Below are 16,109 nucleotides of genomic sequence, written 5' to 3' on the forward strand. Positions count from 1 at the left end.
GCCATATCCTCCACGTGCCCTGGATATGCTGTCCACTACTTGACCTGAGCCCCTGAGGGAGCCAGCTCTGACATATGCACTCCGTGATCAGACCACGGAAACTAAAATTCTCTCCATGGTTGGGGCTCTGAGTCCAGTGATTCAGTTATGGGGATCCCCACAAAAACTTCATCTGAGGTGTTCCCAGACCTGACTCACGTGTGCTTGCCAATACCGGTTCTGGCACAGTCTGTCACACACACTGGTAGTTGCAATTGCTGGTTCAATTCTGTCTCCAGTCCTGTCTTCCATGCAAACCAGTGGGTGTTGGAGCCCAGCCTGATCCTGCCCACCACACACTCGGCCTTTACGTACAATAATGGGAGCTGCAGCCTAGTCAGGGTGACTTGCAACAACCCCCACCAGGCCCACCCCCTGCCCTGGTCCCCGTACTTGCCAGTATGTACAGCAGACTGGTCAAGTCTGTCCCACATCCCATTCAGCTCTCATGCATGTCAATGGGCACTGAAGCCCAGTTCAACCCAAGCAGCCTCACTCTCCAGCCCACACACCTGCCAACGGGTGCCACTCTCTATCTAGCCATGCCTGCCCCAGTCCTGGTTCTCATGCTTGCCAGTCAGAGTGGCAACCCAAGAGGGAGGTGCCCACTGTTTCCCTCCCGTGCCACCCCCACTCCTGGACCTTGCACTCTCCAGGTGGTTCTGCAGTTTGACAGAATTTGCTCCTTGTGCCAACCTCTGCCAGCTGATGTTGCAGCAAAGCTCAGCCAACCCTCACCCACTCTGGCTTGCGTATGCACCAGTTGGAACAGTTAACCCAGCCTGGCTTTCCCCTGATCCAGCTCACATGAGGCCAACAGGTGTTGTAGCCCTGCCTGGGTTGGTCTGCTCCCAGCCCAGCTCTCACACTGTCCAGGGGAGTGGTGGTCCAGCAGGGGAGCCCCACACTTCCTCCCTACCAGGTTCACCCCCTCACCCCTGGTCTCACGTGTACTAGCTGGACACTGTAGCCCGGTCTAGCATGGCCCACCTCACCTTAGCATCTGTCAGTGGGTGCTATAGCCTGGCTGGGCCTGGCCTACCCTCAATTCCAGCTCACGCTGGTGGGGGCTGCAGCCTAGCCCAGCCCAGCAGCCCCCAGTCATGTGAACTGGCTCATGTTGCAGCCCAACCCGACCCGACGCACACTCTCTTCTGGTTCTCGGAATCACCAGTGGATATGAACTGACCCAGCCTGGTTCGTCCCCGAGCCAAACGTATGCTGCTGGGTACCATTACCTGGCCTGGTCTGGGCTGCTCCCTATTATGGTTCTTGTGCCCACTTGCAGGGACTGTGCCCTGACAGAGGAGTTGCCCAAGCTCCTCCATCAGAACCTCGCCCCGTGCCAGATCGCGCTCACATCGGCGGATCCATGGCCAGCCCTACTTAGTCCACCTCCTGTCCTAGCAGGAACAGTGGCCTTTCCTGACTGGCCCTCACCCATTTCAGTTTTTACTGATGGTGTTACAGCCCAGCCAAGCCTAGCCCACATGCAGACACAGCTCACACATGGCTCAGCAGGGACAGATACCGAGCCCAGCCAGTCCTACACCCACCCTGGTTCTCATGAGTACCAGTCGTGCTGTAGTCTGGCCCAGTCTGGTGCACCCCAGCCCCAGACCACATTTGTGCCAAGGGACACTACAGCCACATCCAGACCTGCCACAGCCCCTACTCTGGACCTTGTGAGTACCCAGTGGGAACCACAACCCACCCAGGGTGTCCCCTTAGCTCCCCAACCAGGCCTGCTCCCAGCCACAGTTCTCACGTGTCCCAGTGGTTGCTCTGACCCAGCTTGGCACAGCCCCTCCCCTATCTTGACCTTTGCCTTTGGATGCTGCAGCCTGGCCTGCCCCAGCCTGCCTCCAGTCCCAACTCTCGCTGGCATGTGCTGACATCTGGCCCTGCTCAGTCTGCTCCCGTCCCTGGCTCATGCAAACTGGCAGGTGTAACAGTCTAGCCCGGCATGACCTGCTTTCCAGCCTGGCTTCTGCACTTGACAGTGAGCTAAGTTAAGGTTTGTTCAGCCCTGCACGGTCCGCCCCCTTCCAAAACCAAACCACACACTTGCCAACAGATGGAGTTACCTTGCCCAGCTTGCTTGACCCTCAAGTCTGGACCACATGCTCACCAGTGGGAGCTATGACCCTGCAGGGGAGTTCCTCAAGTTCCCCCACTTGGTTCAGTCCCAGACCCAGATCTCACATGCTCCAGCAGGTGCTAGGCCCTCGTGCGGCATAGCCTGCCCCTCCATTTGGCCCTTGTATGGGCTGGAGGACGTTGTGGCTCGGCCCGCCCCACACCCTGTTTTAGGATGCACATGCAGGTGCTACAGCCTGGACCTGCCCGTCTGTTCTCAGTCCCAGGACCCGTGAGTGTTAGAGAGCTCCATAACCTAGTTCAGCCCATCACCACCCCAACTCTTTTTTAAATTTAATTTGATTTTTATTAGAAAGTCAGATATACAGAGAGGAGGAGAGACAGAGAGGAGGAGAGACAGAGAGGAAGATCTTCCATCTGTTGATTCACTCCCCAAATGGCCACAATGGCTGGAATTGAGCCGATCCGAATCCAGGGCCCAGAACCTCTTCCAGGTTTCCCACGTAGGTGCAGGGTCCCAAGGCTCTGGGTTGTCCTTGACTGCTTCCCCAGGCCACAAGCAGGGAGCTGGATGGGAAGCTTCTACTAGAATTAAAACTGGAACCCATATGGTATCCTGGCACATTCAAGGCAAGGACTTTAGCTACTAGGCTACTGCACCAGGCCCCACCCCAACTCAAGCTAACCGGCGGGAATTGTATTTCCACAGTGTTGGGCCCACTTATCCCCTGCAGAATCTACCCCTGGACCTGGTTCTCTCGCATGCTGGTTGGTGTCATGGACTTGCCTAAGGTGACCTGTCCCCTGTTCTGACACTCAGGTACTGGGATCTAGCCCTGCTAGACAGGCCCCCAGCCCTAGCTTTCGTGTGGGCCGGCGTGTGGCGGTCAGCGATGCCCTGTGCTAACAAGCCCATCTCAGGACTCCCACGTGGGCTGGTGGATCAGGCTGACCCATAGAGATCTTCCAGGCTCTCCCCTCCAAACCACCAGGTCCCAGTCCCCTCGCTGACCTGCAAGCACAGCGGCCCTGTTGTTGGGACTCCCTCAGTGTCCCTACATGTACGGTGGCCTTATCCATGGATGTCCCTAGGCAGTAATTCCTCACCCCCAAGTCCCCAGAGCTCAGCAGCGGGCGGCCAGCGGGTGAAGCCCGGCGCTGGAAGGTGCTCTGTCCAGCTCCACAGTGCTGCTGCCCTCCCTGCGCCCTGGGCAGCTGTCCCCAGGTCAGCCATGGGGCTCCGTCCTTGCCTGTCGCAACACCCCGAGACATGGGCTGTGGCTTTGAGTGGGCCTGGCTCTGTCGTCTGGCTCCACGCAAGGCTTTGTTGTGAGGGGCTGTTCCGTCTCAGCCTGGGCTGAGGCTTGCCAGGCGCCCTCCTCCGGGCATACGGCCCCATTTCTGGCCTGGGCATCTGTGAAATGCACAGGCCCCTCCATCCCACCTGGCCACCTCCTTCAGCTGGCCCCAGGGTCCAGGCACTGTCCATGCATTTGTGCAGCCAGCCCCACCTCTGGAGCCTCGCAGGAAGCTGCCCAGCACTGGCCAGGCGACAGAGGGAGACAGAGAATGTGCAAGAATCTCAGTCATGGAGCAGGCAGTGGCGCAAGCAGGTGGACGGCTGGAGGAGTCACACTCCGCTCTTAACACAGAGTCCCACTATAAATCAGAGTTGGAGAGGCCACAGACCCCCACCCTACGGCCAGGATGGAGGCTCAAAGCTGTGACCCCGGGGCTTCCAGCCCCTCCCCCAGAGCTGGCCAATGTTGGAGGCCCAGGCGGCCAGCTGAGGGGGCAGCTGTGGGGTCCTGCAGGCTGTGGGGCTCACTCTGGTCAAAGCCCCACGGGGCAGCTGGCTGAGCTCTTGCATTCTTCAGATGAATAGGAACGTGTTGAAATCCCCGCCTCGTATCAGGTATGTGGACTTTCCCCATTATCTTGTTTGAGATCCTTTGTCAAAAAATGGCAAGTAACATTACACAAAGCTAGTTTTTGTTGTTACTAAGAATGTACCTTTTTAAAGAAATGTACAGGAAGCAGTTCTCCAAGGTTCCCCTGACTAGGCCATAGCGCCTGGCAGTACTTGTAGGAGCCAGTTCACATGAGAGCCAGGGCTGGGGGTGGGACTGATCGGGCAGCTGTGCCCATTGGTACATGGGTTAGCTGTGCAAGGGGGCAGACAGAGCCTGACCCTGTACCAGCTGGCACACGTGAGAGCAAGGTCTGAGGACTTCTGAGACAAGGCTTCTTAGGAGCTCTCCCACTGACTGCTACACTGGGTCCCCAACCTCAGGGAAATCTGACGTGTGGTCTGTTCCTGGAGCACGTGCTGCAGCCCTGGGCCACCCTGAGTACACCCAGGCAAACAGGAAAGACAGCCAGCTCATCTAAGCCAACAGCAGACTTCCAGTAGCTCCTCAAAAGATGGAAAGCACAACAGATTGAATAACACTCCAGGCCGGGTTCTGCAGCCAGCACCCAGGTCTGTGGGTACATGGAGGTACATACGGGCAGCCAACAGGCCTCAGAAAGACCTGGCACCTCTGGTGTAACCATGAGACAACCTTTCAGAACAATAGAGACCACTTAAGCAACCCATGGCTGTCTGTCCCCAGGCACCAACGCGGTGGGACAGCGAGGAATGACACACCTTGCTGCCCAGGACACAGGAGGGAAATAAACAAGTATCCCACACACCTCCCTCTCCATCCCAGCTGGCTCTGCAATCCCTTCCTCTTTGTAATAAATATTAAAATAAAAACAATTTTAAAAGAGAAAAGCATAAATTTACCAAATTGATCACGATGACACACCCTCCCCCCTCAGCGGTCAGCTGAGGTAAGTGTTCTGTTTAGTCTGGTGGGAACTCGCTGGTCGCCCAGGCCATGTTGGGCCCAGAGCTCTCTGGACACGTGTACGAGACATGTGTCCACGCTGCATGTGGGTGCCTGTGTGTGGATAGGTGGGGCACCCCTTCCATGCCACCTCGTTCAGCCTGGGGTGGGCAGGGTGCTGGCGACGGATGCCAGCACAGCAGGGCCTGGGGGCTCGCAGGGACCTCTGTCCAGACCTCACAATGTATTTATTGATGCACCAAGTAGAGCTTGAGCCAGAGCTGGGAGCAGCCGGACTCGGGGGTCAGTTGACAGAGCGAGCATGCCCCTGGGTGGCTGGGGCTCACAGCAGGGCTCTGGGGTCAGCTGACAGAGTGAGCAGAGCTCTGAGGGTAGCCAGGAGAAGGCAACACTGCCCACAGAGTCCCCTGAGCCCCAGCAGGGTCCTGTAGCAGCCAGACAGTGACAGCTGGGCCTCCGGAAGCAGCCGCGTAACAGTGGACTGAGGTGCCTGGTCAGGGGGCCTCCAAGGCATGTCCAGCTGACGTACCCCTCCACACGCCTGCCCACATGGGTCACCTCAGCGGCCTCAGACACGTGAACCTTGTAGGCGCAGGGTCAACATCTAGCAAGGGTCGCATACGTGCTGGATTCGGCTGAGGGTTCCATGGCAGGGGCCGCCCTCTGCATGAGTGCCCGCTGGTCCAGCTGAGCGTAGGTCACATCCTGGCCACTGCCCGCTGCCAGGACCTGAGGAAAGAAGGCCCTGGCCAGTTAGGGGAGGTGAAGACAGAGCCCCCCACTCCTGAATCACTGGCCCCCACAGGGTGTTGCCTGCTGGCCTGTGACCCACGAGGACTTCCCAGGTGGGGCTTCTGTGCTGCCCGCTGGGATCCCTCCCTCTGAGTAAGACAGGTACAGGGGCCCCTTTGGTGAGAAACTGAGGGTCCCCCAGGGGCGGGGCAGCGCTGGGAGCAGGGTGGGGTTGGGCGTGCCAGGGGCTTGGCAGCACCGTGAGGGACAGGGCTGGGGTGGCACTGTGAGGGGACTGGGGCAGGTGGGGGGAGGGGCATCATGGACGGGGCAGGGCAGTGGGGGTGGCGCCGTGGACGGGGTGGGGTCAGCACAGTGAGTGGACTGGGGCGGGTCAGTGGGGGGCGGCACCGTGCACAGGGCAGGCTAGGGACGGAGCTAATCCCTGGGCAGCGGACACTCACGGTCGTATCCATCTGTGCGTCCTTCCCAGCAAGCCTGTCAACCTTGGCGCTGTCTAGACAGGAGAGGACAGTGCGGTGAGTTCTCCAGGGTAGAGGTCAGGAGGAAGGTCTTCCTGAAACCTCAGCTTTTGCCTTTATCCTACAGCTGGTCTGGAATCTCCTGGAAGGTTCCAGAACTTCCTCTTCCCCTGCTGAGACCCCTGCTGCCCCACTTCCCCCACTCCAGGCCTGTCCTCCCCCTGCCCTCTACCTGGAGTTGTCTTTAAGTCCTCCATGTCCAAGCTGAGCCTGCAAGCAGAGAATATGAAGAGCTGAGGGTGGCCGGGTGCAGGGACCAGGATTAGCGGGCAGGGCTGTCCCAGGGACCTCACCTCTCCTGCGGTTTCCATCCTTCACCTTTGCTGCTTGGGGAGCCTAAGGAGAGTGGGGGCCTGGGTTAGAGGGGGTGCATCCCGGCACGCTCACAGACCACCCACACCCCGGGACCTACCGTGCTTTGTCTGACTATGGCGATGGAGGCAGAAGAGAAGGAGGGGCAGGCAGGTCAGCAGCAAGACCACGGCAACGCCCACGAAGACATACAGGAGTCCTGGGCCAGGGCCTGGGGCAGGGCCTGGGGCAGGCATGCCTAGAAAGGGACGGGCCTCAGCTGCTGCTTCTCACGGCACCCCTCACCTCTCCCCGCTGCAGAGCCAGGTCTGAGCTAACACACTCCGTTTCCCATCCAGCTCTTCGCTTGTGGCCTGGGGAGGCACCTGGGGGTGACCCAAGTCCTCGGGACCCTGTACCTGTGTGGGGACCCAGATGGAGTCCTGGGCTCCTGGCTTTGGGCTGGCTCAGCTCTGGCTGTTCGTCAGCAAATGGAAGTTGGATCACTCTCCTCCCTCTGTTTTATTATTTATGTCAAAGGCAGAATGACAGAGAAGGGAAGGAGAGAGGAAAGAGAATATGTGTATCTGATGGGTCACTCCCCAAGCAGCCAAAGCCAGGAGCCAGGAGCCTCTTCCGGGTCTCCCACATAGGTGCAGGGTCCCAAGGCTTTGGGCTGTCCTTGACTGCTCTTCCAGGCCACAGGCAGGGAGCTGGGTGGGAAGTGGAGCAGATGGGGCACGAACCGGCACCCCTATGGGATGCCAGTGCTACAGACATCAGCTTAACCTACCATCCCACAGTGCTGACTCTCATTTTTTTGGCTTTTCTAGTAGATGGAAATAAATAACATTTTTTCAGAGTCCAAACCCTGTCTCACTGGCCACACTTCCTGGGCTCAGTGGTCACTGGTTGATGGCACCTGCTGTGGGCAGCACCTGCCCTTCACACAGGAAGCCGCACTGGACGACACTGCCCACCATGCCTGGCCTGTGGACAGGAAGGCGGAGCAGGACTCCCCTTGCTGGCTTCCTCTGGAGCCCCCGCCCGCCGTCCTGCCCAGCACAGCCATCTAAGTCTGACCCCTCCTCCCCTCACAGCAGTCCCCACCCCGCTGGAACCTGGACCTGCCCTGCTGCCCGAGGGTCTGCAGCCAGCCTGCAGGGGCCTGGGTGCCCTCCACCCTCCAAGCCCTCGCCACCTCCCTCCTACAGGTGCTGAGCATTCGGGCCGGCCCTCCCTCCCTATGTCCTCCTGGAGCTGGCTGGGCAGGACTCCACAGACAGGGCAGAGAAGGCCCGAGAGCTTAGCTCAGGGCTGCTGGGCCCATCCCACGCACGCTGGTCCTGGTCCGCCCCTGACACCCATGCAAAAAGCACATCTGGCCAGCAGTGGGCCTGGACAAGGCCTGGCTCTTGGGGACACAGGGCAGGGGGAGGGAGCCAGGGAAGAGACCCTGCCCCATTTTGCTGGGGGCAGTAGGGAGAGTAGGCCTCCATTCCCTCTGCCCAGCCAGACTGTGGGGCAGAAGGAGCCTGTGTGTGTGTGTGTGTGTGTGTGTGTGTGTGTGTGTGTGTGTGTGTGTGCAGGGCAGGGAGGGGGGCCAGGGCATGGCAGAAACCAGGGACAGAGGGCGGTCCTAGGATGGGCCCAGGGCCTGACACAGACCTGAGGGCAGAGCCGGGTCGGGGTCGGAGGCCTGGGTGACCTCCTCAGCGGTTACCACCAGCTCCAGCTCTTCACTGTAGTCAGACCAGCCACTTGAAGTAACATAGATACAGCGGTACTGCCCGGCCATGCTGGCCTTCACTGGGCCCATGGGGAACCGCATCTCGGTCTGGTTGAGTGAAGTGTTCTTCTCATCCTTGATGACAATCTTGCTATCTTTCTGCAGGCGGAAGACGCTGAACAATCGAGGACTCCGGCACACGAAGGTCATGTTCTGCCCCAGGTGGATGGTCTGCCCCGGCTCGGCGGAGATGGACGGCTTGGGCCAGGCCTCTGGAGGAAGCAGACGGGAGCTCAGTGCCCACTCAGAGGCAGCCATACCACCAAGCTCCGTTAACACGGAAAGAGGTTTGCTAAGCAACAGCATTGCCATGCAGCCTCCTCGCAGCCCCACTTACAGCACTGCAGCCACTGCTTGGGGCACATCCCACCTGCTGTTGTGGTCACCCCGCCTTTGACAGCAAGGACCCCGAGACAGCCCCACCTTGGGCCTTGATCTGACCCTTCTGGGGGTATCACAGCCTGGGGTGGCCAGGTCATCTTGGGGGACAGGGAAGCATGGAGTGTACAGGGGTCAGGAGTGGCCCTGGCTGAAGCAGCAGGTGCTGGTCCATCCAGGGGACCCCTGAGTGCAGGCGAGAGACCAGGCAGATCCCGCCGCGGGCAGCTCCCCTGTGGGGTGTGGGCTTTCTCCCTGTGTCCTCCACTCCTGCCCAGCCTCCTCTTCCCCATCCAGGCTGGGTGGAGGATGGGGGAGGGCTGGACCAGAGGGTCCGAAACAGGAAGGCCGTGCCACAGCCAGCAAAGCCCCCGCTGCAGGCTCTCAGTGCACACATGCGTGCGTCATTCCTTCATTGTCCTGAGTGACAGACATGATCAGTGACAATGATGGTGTCACCCTGCACCCCGCAAAACGTGCTGTCACCCCACATCCATCAGACACGACACGGCACGTGTTCACACGCATGAAGGCAGCACGGGACGGCTCTGTCGCGGCCTTCCACCCGCTTACTCACCTTTTGCAGGGAGCAGAGCGGTTTCCCGCACGCGGTGCCCGCTCCTCGCGTGCGGTGCTGTGGCTCTCACAGCCCGGCCCTCCTGACTCACTGAACCTCGGCGGCCGTGACCGGCATTCCGAGCCCCTCCCCTCTGTCCTTTCTGCCCTCGTGTGGCGATGTTGGTTGTCCATGTTCAAGACCCCACAAACACCAGGCACACAGCCACCACCTGCCTTCTGGGGGTGTCGATGGAGTCACCCCACCCACTGCCAACTGCAGCTCCCAACTCTGCTAAATGCCCTGAGAGGGAGGGCAGAGGCAGGGCAGAGGCAAGGGGCAACCCTACTGCCCCTGGGAGCAGGTAGAGTGTGTGGCTGTTTGTCAGGAGGATGGGACGGAGAGATGTGGGCTGTGCCATGGGACCACCAGAAGCCATGAGCCTGTGAGGTTCTGTCACAGCTGATGAGCAGGGCTCAGCCAGCACACTGCACAGCGTCAGGAACACGCACACAGGCCTGGCAGGTCGGGCACCCACAGCCCACAGCAGGGAGCCTGGATCCACCACTGCCTCCGGCTCCTCTCTCCACACAGACACCGGCACACAGCTCAGGTGCCTGGGCTCCAACACCTGCCTGGGCTCCAACACCTGCCTGGGCTCCAACCACCTGCCTGGGCTCCAACCACCTGCCTCGGCTCCTGGCTTTACCCTGGCCAGGGGCCCCTGCACGCCTTTGGGGGTGAATTAGCAGGTGGGATCTCCCCCACCAGCCCCATTTTTCTGATTTTCATTGAGTTGACTAATTATGGTGTGAGGCGGCGCGGGGCTGAGCACAGCAGGTGTCTCTGAGAAAGTGAAAGCAGACACAGCATTGGCGGACACAGCGATGCTGGCAGATACAGCAACGGGCGACAGGATGTGGCCGGGCTGGCAGAAGTCCATCAGGCTGAGAGGGCCAGGCAAGAGTTTAAAAAGGAAAGTTTCAAGATAAGAGTGCTCAGCTGGTGGAAGAGAAGCAAGCCTGCTGTTATTCTGCAAGCAGCAGTCCACAGGTGCTGAGGGCCACCGGGGCGGGGGCCGTGGGCGTGACAGCTGCTGCGGACAGGCCAGGGCTGTGATTGCGGGCAGCGGGGAGAAGCAGTTGAGAGGGGAGCCCAGGCTTGGGGACCTGAAGGGTGGGGAGCAGGAGGGGACCAGGATGACAGCTCAGGCCAGCCAAGACCTTGCTGGGCAGCTCTGGGGTCAGCCTCGGTCATGTGGGATCAGAACTGTGTGTGTGGAAATCTGCATCAAAGTGATGCTTGCCCTGGCATGCTGCCTGCAGCATGTTTGCCATGGCCATGATACAGAATCCACACGTGGGCATCAGGAGCTGGGTGGGAAGAGGATGGGGCCTGTGGCAGGTGCACAGTGGGGGCCCTTCCCGGCCTCAGACACAGACCCAACCCAGCCATTCAGCGCACGGAGGGAACCAGCGGACGCCAGGTCCAACTGGAAAAGCTGGAGGCAGCAGGACCAACGAGGAGGAGCTCTCAGAGGTGGGCGGCGGTCAGCGGGGGGCGTGGGCGTGGATGGACAGGTGCTGCCCAAACACACCACCTGGCAGCCACACCGCAGCGATCCGCGAGGCCTGCCACGCAGCGCAGGGACCACAGCTGACACACTCAGACATCTCCAAACTACTGAGCTACGTGTCCCCGCCACAAGAAACAGCAGCAAGTGCACTGGCCTGAATTAGCTGGTCCACAAAGCACTGCACCCCTACACAGGCACACCGCGACTCGTCAGTAACTTTTAAAAGACTTAGGAGGTGACAAATGAGGTAGAGATCTGGGTAGAGACACCCAAATGGGGATTTTGTAACTTGGGGTGCAGGGAGGTCCACAGAGAATACGCATCAGGAGATTCATGCAGGCTAGGTGTGAATTTCCACAACATTTTTTGGTACCAAAATAAACACCTCTCAGTCCGCTAGACTGGTGTCCGGTCTCCCTCCCAGGCCCCGCCCTGGCTCCCCAGGGCACTCACCTGACTGCTGGTGGGTCAGCTGGCCCAAGCACAGCCCTGCAAGGAAAGGGTCTCTGAGGGGACACCGTGCTGGGCTGCCCCTCACGGGGAGCCCCGGAACCCCCCATCACCGTCTGAGCTCAGCCTGGGTCCATGCTGGCCCTGTCCCAACTCCAGGACTGGGGCGGGGGGGAGGGTGAAGGGGCGGCCAGGGGTACTTCCAGAGTCTCCCAGACTGGAGGCGGCCTCAGCCCTTCCGCCTAGCCCCACCGGCCTTCCTGCAGGACTTACCGAGGCCCAGGAGGATGGCGGGCTGAGGGATCATGGCCACAACAGGGTGCTGGCCGCGTCCCAGGTTTTAGCACTACCAGCTCCGTCCGAGAGGAGGGGCGGCTGTCCTCTTCCTCTCCCTGCTGACCAGATTTCTGGAGAGGCCTCCTGCGTACACGCTCCCAGCAGACCCAGCTCGGCCCCGAGGTGCCCACCTTGCTCTGAGTCCGTGGGATAAGGTGCTGTGAAGGCCAGGTCACAGGCTGACGTGGGTTCGCACACCCTCTGCTCTGGGGCGGGGCATTGTGACACTCAAAATGTTCGTTTCCTCATGATTAAAGTAGAAGCAGAACATCCGCTTGCAAGTGCTGATGGTGTGGGTCTGTGGTGGGAAGCAGCAGGCAGGCAGCTCGCTGGACCCAGTGCTAGTACCCAGTGCTAGTACTTGGTGCAGCCAGCAGGCAGGCAGCTCGCTGGACCCAGTGCTAGTACCTGGTGCAGCCAGCAGGCAGGCAGCTCGCTAGACCCAGTGCTAGTACCTGGTGCAGCCAGGAGGCGGGCAGCTCGCTGGACCCAGTGCTAGTACCCAGTGCTAGTACCCAGAGTACAGCCAGCAGGCAGGCAGCTCGCTGGACCCAGTGCTAGTACCCAGTGCAGCCAGCAGGCGGGCAGCTCGCTGGACCCAGTGCTAGTACCCAGTGCTAGTACCCAGAGTACAGCCAGCAGGCAGGCAGCTCGCTGGACCCAGTGCTAGTACCCGGTGCAGCCAGCAGGCGGGCAGCTCGCTGGACCCAGTGCTAGTACCTGGTGCAGCCAGCAGGCGGGCAGCTCACTGGACCCAGTGCTAGTACCTGGTGCAGCCAGCAGGTGAGCAGCATTGGAACCCAGTGTCATATCTGTTGCAGCTGGCAGGCGGGCAGCATGCGAACCCAGTGCTAGTACCTGGTGCAGCCAGCAAGTGGGCAGCACTCTGAACCCATTTTTTAGTACCAAGTGCAGTTGGCAGGTGGGCAGCACACTCACTGCCCCGCTGTGGGGGCGGACTGTCGGGAACGCAGAGACACCAAGCATGGTGGTGGGTGGGCCAGAACAGCCACTGCCACGGAATCCTGCAGCTGTTTTCCAACTACACCTATTTTCCGTGGGTGTGAGCCAGCGCAGCCATTTGTAGGAATCCTTTCAAGAACAAGAGGCAGAACTGCCCTGTGGCCCAGCAGGCCCACTGCCCAGGGCTCATGCACAAATACATGAATACACTGGATCAGGGAGACACCTGCCCGCCACGTCCATCACAGCGCCAGATCACGCAGCCAGGACACAGTCAGCCGAGGTGTCCATCGTGGGCTGGAGGACACAGGACGCATGGAGGAAAGGCAGGAAATTGCAACATTCACAGCAGGAGAGGAGTGGGAGGACTACGTCACGACTTTACGTCGCATGAAGTCAGCCACAGGGAGACACACACGTCATGTCCTCCCCCAGGGGTGGGAGCTAAGGAAACCATGACATGCCAGCACAGAGCAGGGATCGCTGGAGGTGGGGAGGGGTGGGGCAGAGCGAGAGTTTGGCAAATGGGCACCAGATCAGAGCTGGGTCAAAGGAGCCTGGTGTTCTGTGGCACAGTGGGCAGACCGCAGCTCACAGTAACCCAGCGCATGTCCTGTGGTCTAACAGAAGGAGCCCCATGCCTCCTACAGGAAGTGCTGCCCCTGAAGGGCAGCCCCCACCCTGATTGGTCAGCACACCCCGGCTGCCCGAGCTGAATGTCACCCTGCAGCTCTTGCATGCGATTCCTGTGCAAACCAAACATGTTCATGAGCTCCTGGAGTCCCCGCAGCTGCCACACCATGTTCTGCTTGGCCACTGCAGGACGGGCTCCAGCTCGGCCAGCTTGCCGTTGGCGTCCTTGAGGGCCCTCTCCCCACACTGCTCCCTGTCGGCTCTGGCGGCCTCCAGGCTCACCCTCTGCCTTGGAGACCCTAGTCTCAGCTTGGCTGCGGCTGATGTTCCGGGTCATCTCGGAGAGCTCCGTCTTCGCGCAACGCAAGTCATCGCTGTGCTTGCCAGCCTGCCTCACACCGGACCTGGTACATGCCCTCGGCGCCGCTGCGGTTGGCCATCTCCTTGTACTGGGCACGCACCTCGCAGATGCTGCTGCCCATGTCCAGGCTGCAGCTGTTGTCCAAGGAGAGGACCACGGATGTGTCGGAGACCTGGGCCCGCAGCTCCAGGATCTCCTCCTTGTACAGCTGCTTGAGGAAGTTGATCTTGTCAGCCCCTCCAGGCAAGACTCCAGCCTGGCCTTGTTCAAATAAGCTTCACCCATATCCTTCTTCCTTTTTGTTTTAAAGATATTTTATTAGAAAGTGAGATATATAGAGAGGTGGAGAGACAGAGGAAGATCTTCTGTCCGATGACTCACTCCCCAAGTGAGCACAATGGCCGGAGCTGCGCCTATCCAAAGCCAAGTGCCAGGAGTTTCTTCTGGGTCTCCCTTGCAGATGCAGGCTCCCAAGGCTTTGGGCCGTCCTCCACTGCTTTCCCAGGCCACAGGCAGGGAGCTGGATGGGAAGCAGTGCTGCCGGGATTAGAATCAGCGCCCACATGGGATCCCGGCGCGTTCAAGGCAAGGACTTTAGCTGCCAGGCCACTGTGCCGGGGCCACATTCATATCCTTCTTGAGGAGGACAAACCCAATGTCCAGCTCGGCATGCTTGTTGACCTCGTCCCTGCATGTTGCCCAGCTCTGCCTCCAGCTTCAGCTTCTCCCGGCCCAGCGTGCCCAGCGGCCACCGCAGACTGTTGGTGTAACTCTCGAGCAAGCTGTCCATGCTGCTGCGAGCCGTCTTCCGCTGCTGTAGGAGGCTCCACGTGGTCTCCAGCGCCTCGTTCTGTTGCTGCAGGAGGCTCCACGTGGTCTCCAGCGCCTCGTTCTGCTGCTGCAGGAGACTGCACCTTGTCAATGACGGAGGTGAACTTGTTGTTGAGCTGCTTGGTCTGCTCCTTCTCCTGGGTGTGCATGGCCTGGATGTCGGGGTCCACCTCCAGTTTCAGGGGCTTACCAGCTCTGGTTCACGGTGACTGCCATGATGCCCCCACCCCACCTGCTCCAGCCCCTAAACCCACACTGGCACCCCGGAAGCCACTGCCCACTCGGGAGAAGCTGGAGGAGTTGATGTGAGCACCAGGCACGCTCCTGTACGAGCAGCCTCTGAGGGCCCGGGGGCCAGAGCTGGACACCTTGTAGGCTTTCTGCGTCACCCCGATGGACACGGTGCAGGCGGGACTGGAGGCAGGAGGGCCGAAACCCGGCAGAGAGCAGAGCTGGAGCCGGCGAGAGCTGCTTCCAGGTCGTGTTACAAATCAAACCTGTGCAGTTACTGTACAAATCAAACAATTTAAAAAATATGTTCAAAGGCTGTACCACATCCCAGTAAGGCAAAAGCATGATATGATAATAAGCAATTTTTGAAAGAGCCATCCAACGACCCAGCAAGCCCACTGCCAGATGTAAACCAGGCTGCTTGCCCTCAACCCAGGCTCTTATCTGGGGGGCTGTGTGGGCACCAGGCGGCCATTCACCTCCTAGATCCAAATTTGCTGGTTAAATATCAACTGGATGTCAGGCCTGAGCAAAGATCTACACGAGTTACACCATGCGAGGTCACTGAGACGAGCTGGCACCCTGGCAGTCCACGCTGCAGGGATGGCCAGAGGTCCTGACCTCCCACACGACTCCGGCGTGCAGACCCAGGGTTTGAGGCGACCCCGGTCCTGGGACACTGTGCAGCCTCGCTAGGACTGCCCGTTCCACCCCAGACCCCAGTCTTAGGGCGTCCCCACACTCTGACTGAGGAGCTGAGTGCATCAGAGGACAGGGCAACTTAGCACAAGCCAGGAACACCTGGAGCAGACCATCTTGCCTGCGAGCCTCCCTTCGGTCACAAACGACAGAAGGAGTTCCCGTGCTATCCTTCCTCCGGTTGCACACAGCGGATCAAAGCATACCAAGTTTCTGTGTTCATGTCTTCCTGGCTCTCACAGTGTCAGTTAACCTAAGAAAAACAATTCCAGAACCTGCCAGTTTCACCCAAGATGATTAAAAAGGACAGCTTGGCTCTGAGTTTACGAAAGGCTGTATATTCCTAAACACAGCACATCAACCTGCAAGTGTGCAGGACGGCTGCAGGGTAGAGCAGTAAATCCATTTCTCTGTAAAGCGTCTTCTCGTGCTCGGTCCAATCAATTGTGACACTGATCGCCCCCGTGTGTGATCACCCCAGTATCTAACCACCCAGTCTCTGATCATGCCAGTGTCTGATCACCCCAAGTTCTGATCACCCCAGTCTAATCACCACAGTATCTAATCACCCAGTATATGATCACCCCAGTTTCTGATCACCCCAGTATCTAATCATCCAGTGTTTGATCAGCCCAGTCTCTGATCACCCCAGTATCTGATCACCCCAGTGTCTGATCACCCCAGTGTGTGATCACCCCAGTCTAATCACCACAGTATCTAATCACTTAGTGTCTGATCACCCCAGTT

The 16,109-nt window shown here is 59.5% G+C and overlaps 2 protein-coding genes and 1 pseudogene across 3 annotated transcripts in view; all 3 read right to left on the reverse strand.

Annotated features, from left to right (window-relative positions):
• The window catches only part of LOC121155054 (leukocyte immunoglobulin-like receptor subfamily B member 3), a 163,604-nt gene that overhangs the window by 48,831 nt on the left and 98,664 nt on the right, over positions 1-16,109 (reverse strand). The window lies entirely within an intron of this gene.
• Positions 5,182-11,966, reverse strand: LOC121154948 (leukocyte-associated immunoglobulin-like receptor 1). 2 transcript variants are annotated; one of them, XM_040978115.1, is made up of 8 exons: positions 11,582-11,966; positions 11,312-11,347; positions 8,228-8,560; positions 6,681-6,818; positions 6,562-6,604; positions 6,441-6,478; positions 6,191-6,243; positions 5,182-5,723 (listed from the first exon to the last, which is right to left on the reverse strand). In XM_040978115.1, the coding sequence occupies exons 1-8, from the start codon at positions 11,613-11,615 to the stop codon at positions 5,592-5,594; spliced, it is 807 nt and encodes a 268-aa protein (XP_040834049.1). In that variant the 5' UTR covers positions 11,616-11,966; the 3' UTR covers positions 5,182-5,591. The 2 variants fall into 2 exon arrangements, with proteins under 2 accessions (XP_040834049.1, XP_040834050.1); XM_040978116.1 differs by lacking the exon at positions 11,312-11,347.
• On the reverse strand, positions 12,062-14,923 carry LOC121155000 (annotated as a pseudogene).

This window comes from Ochotona curzoniae, unplaced genomic scaffold, assembly GCF_017591425.1.
Source record: "Ochotona curzoniae isolate NIBS_2020 unplaced genomic scaffold, NIBS_Ocur_1.0 contig_2861, whole genome shotgun sequence".
Classification (NCBI taxonomy): domain Eukaryota; kingdom Metazoa; phylum Chordata; class Mammalia; order Lagomorpha; family Ochotonidae; genus Ochotona; species Ochotona curzoniae.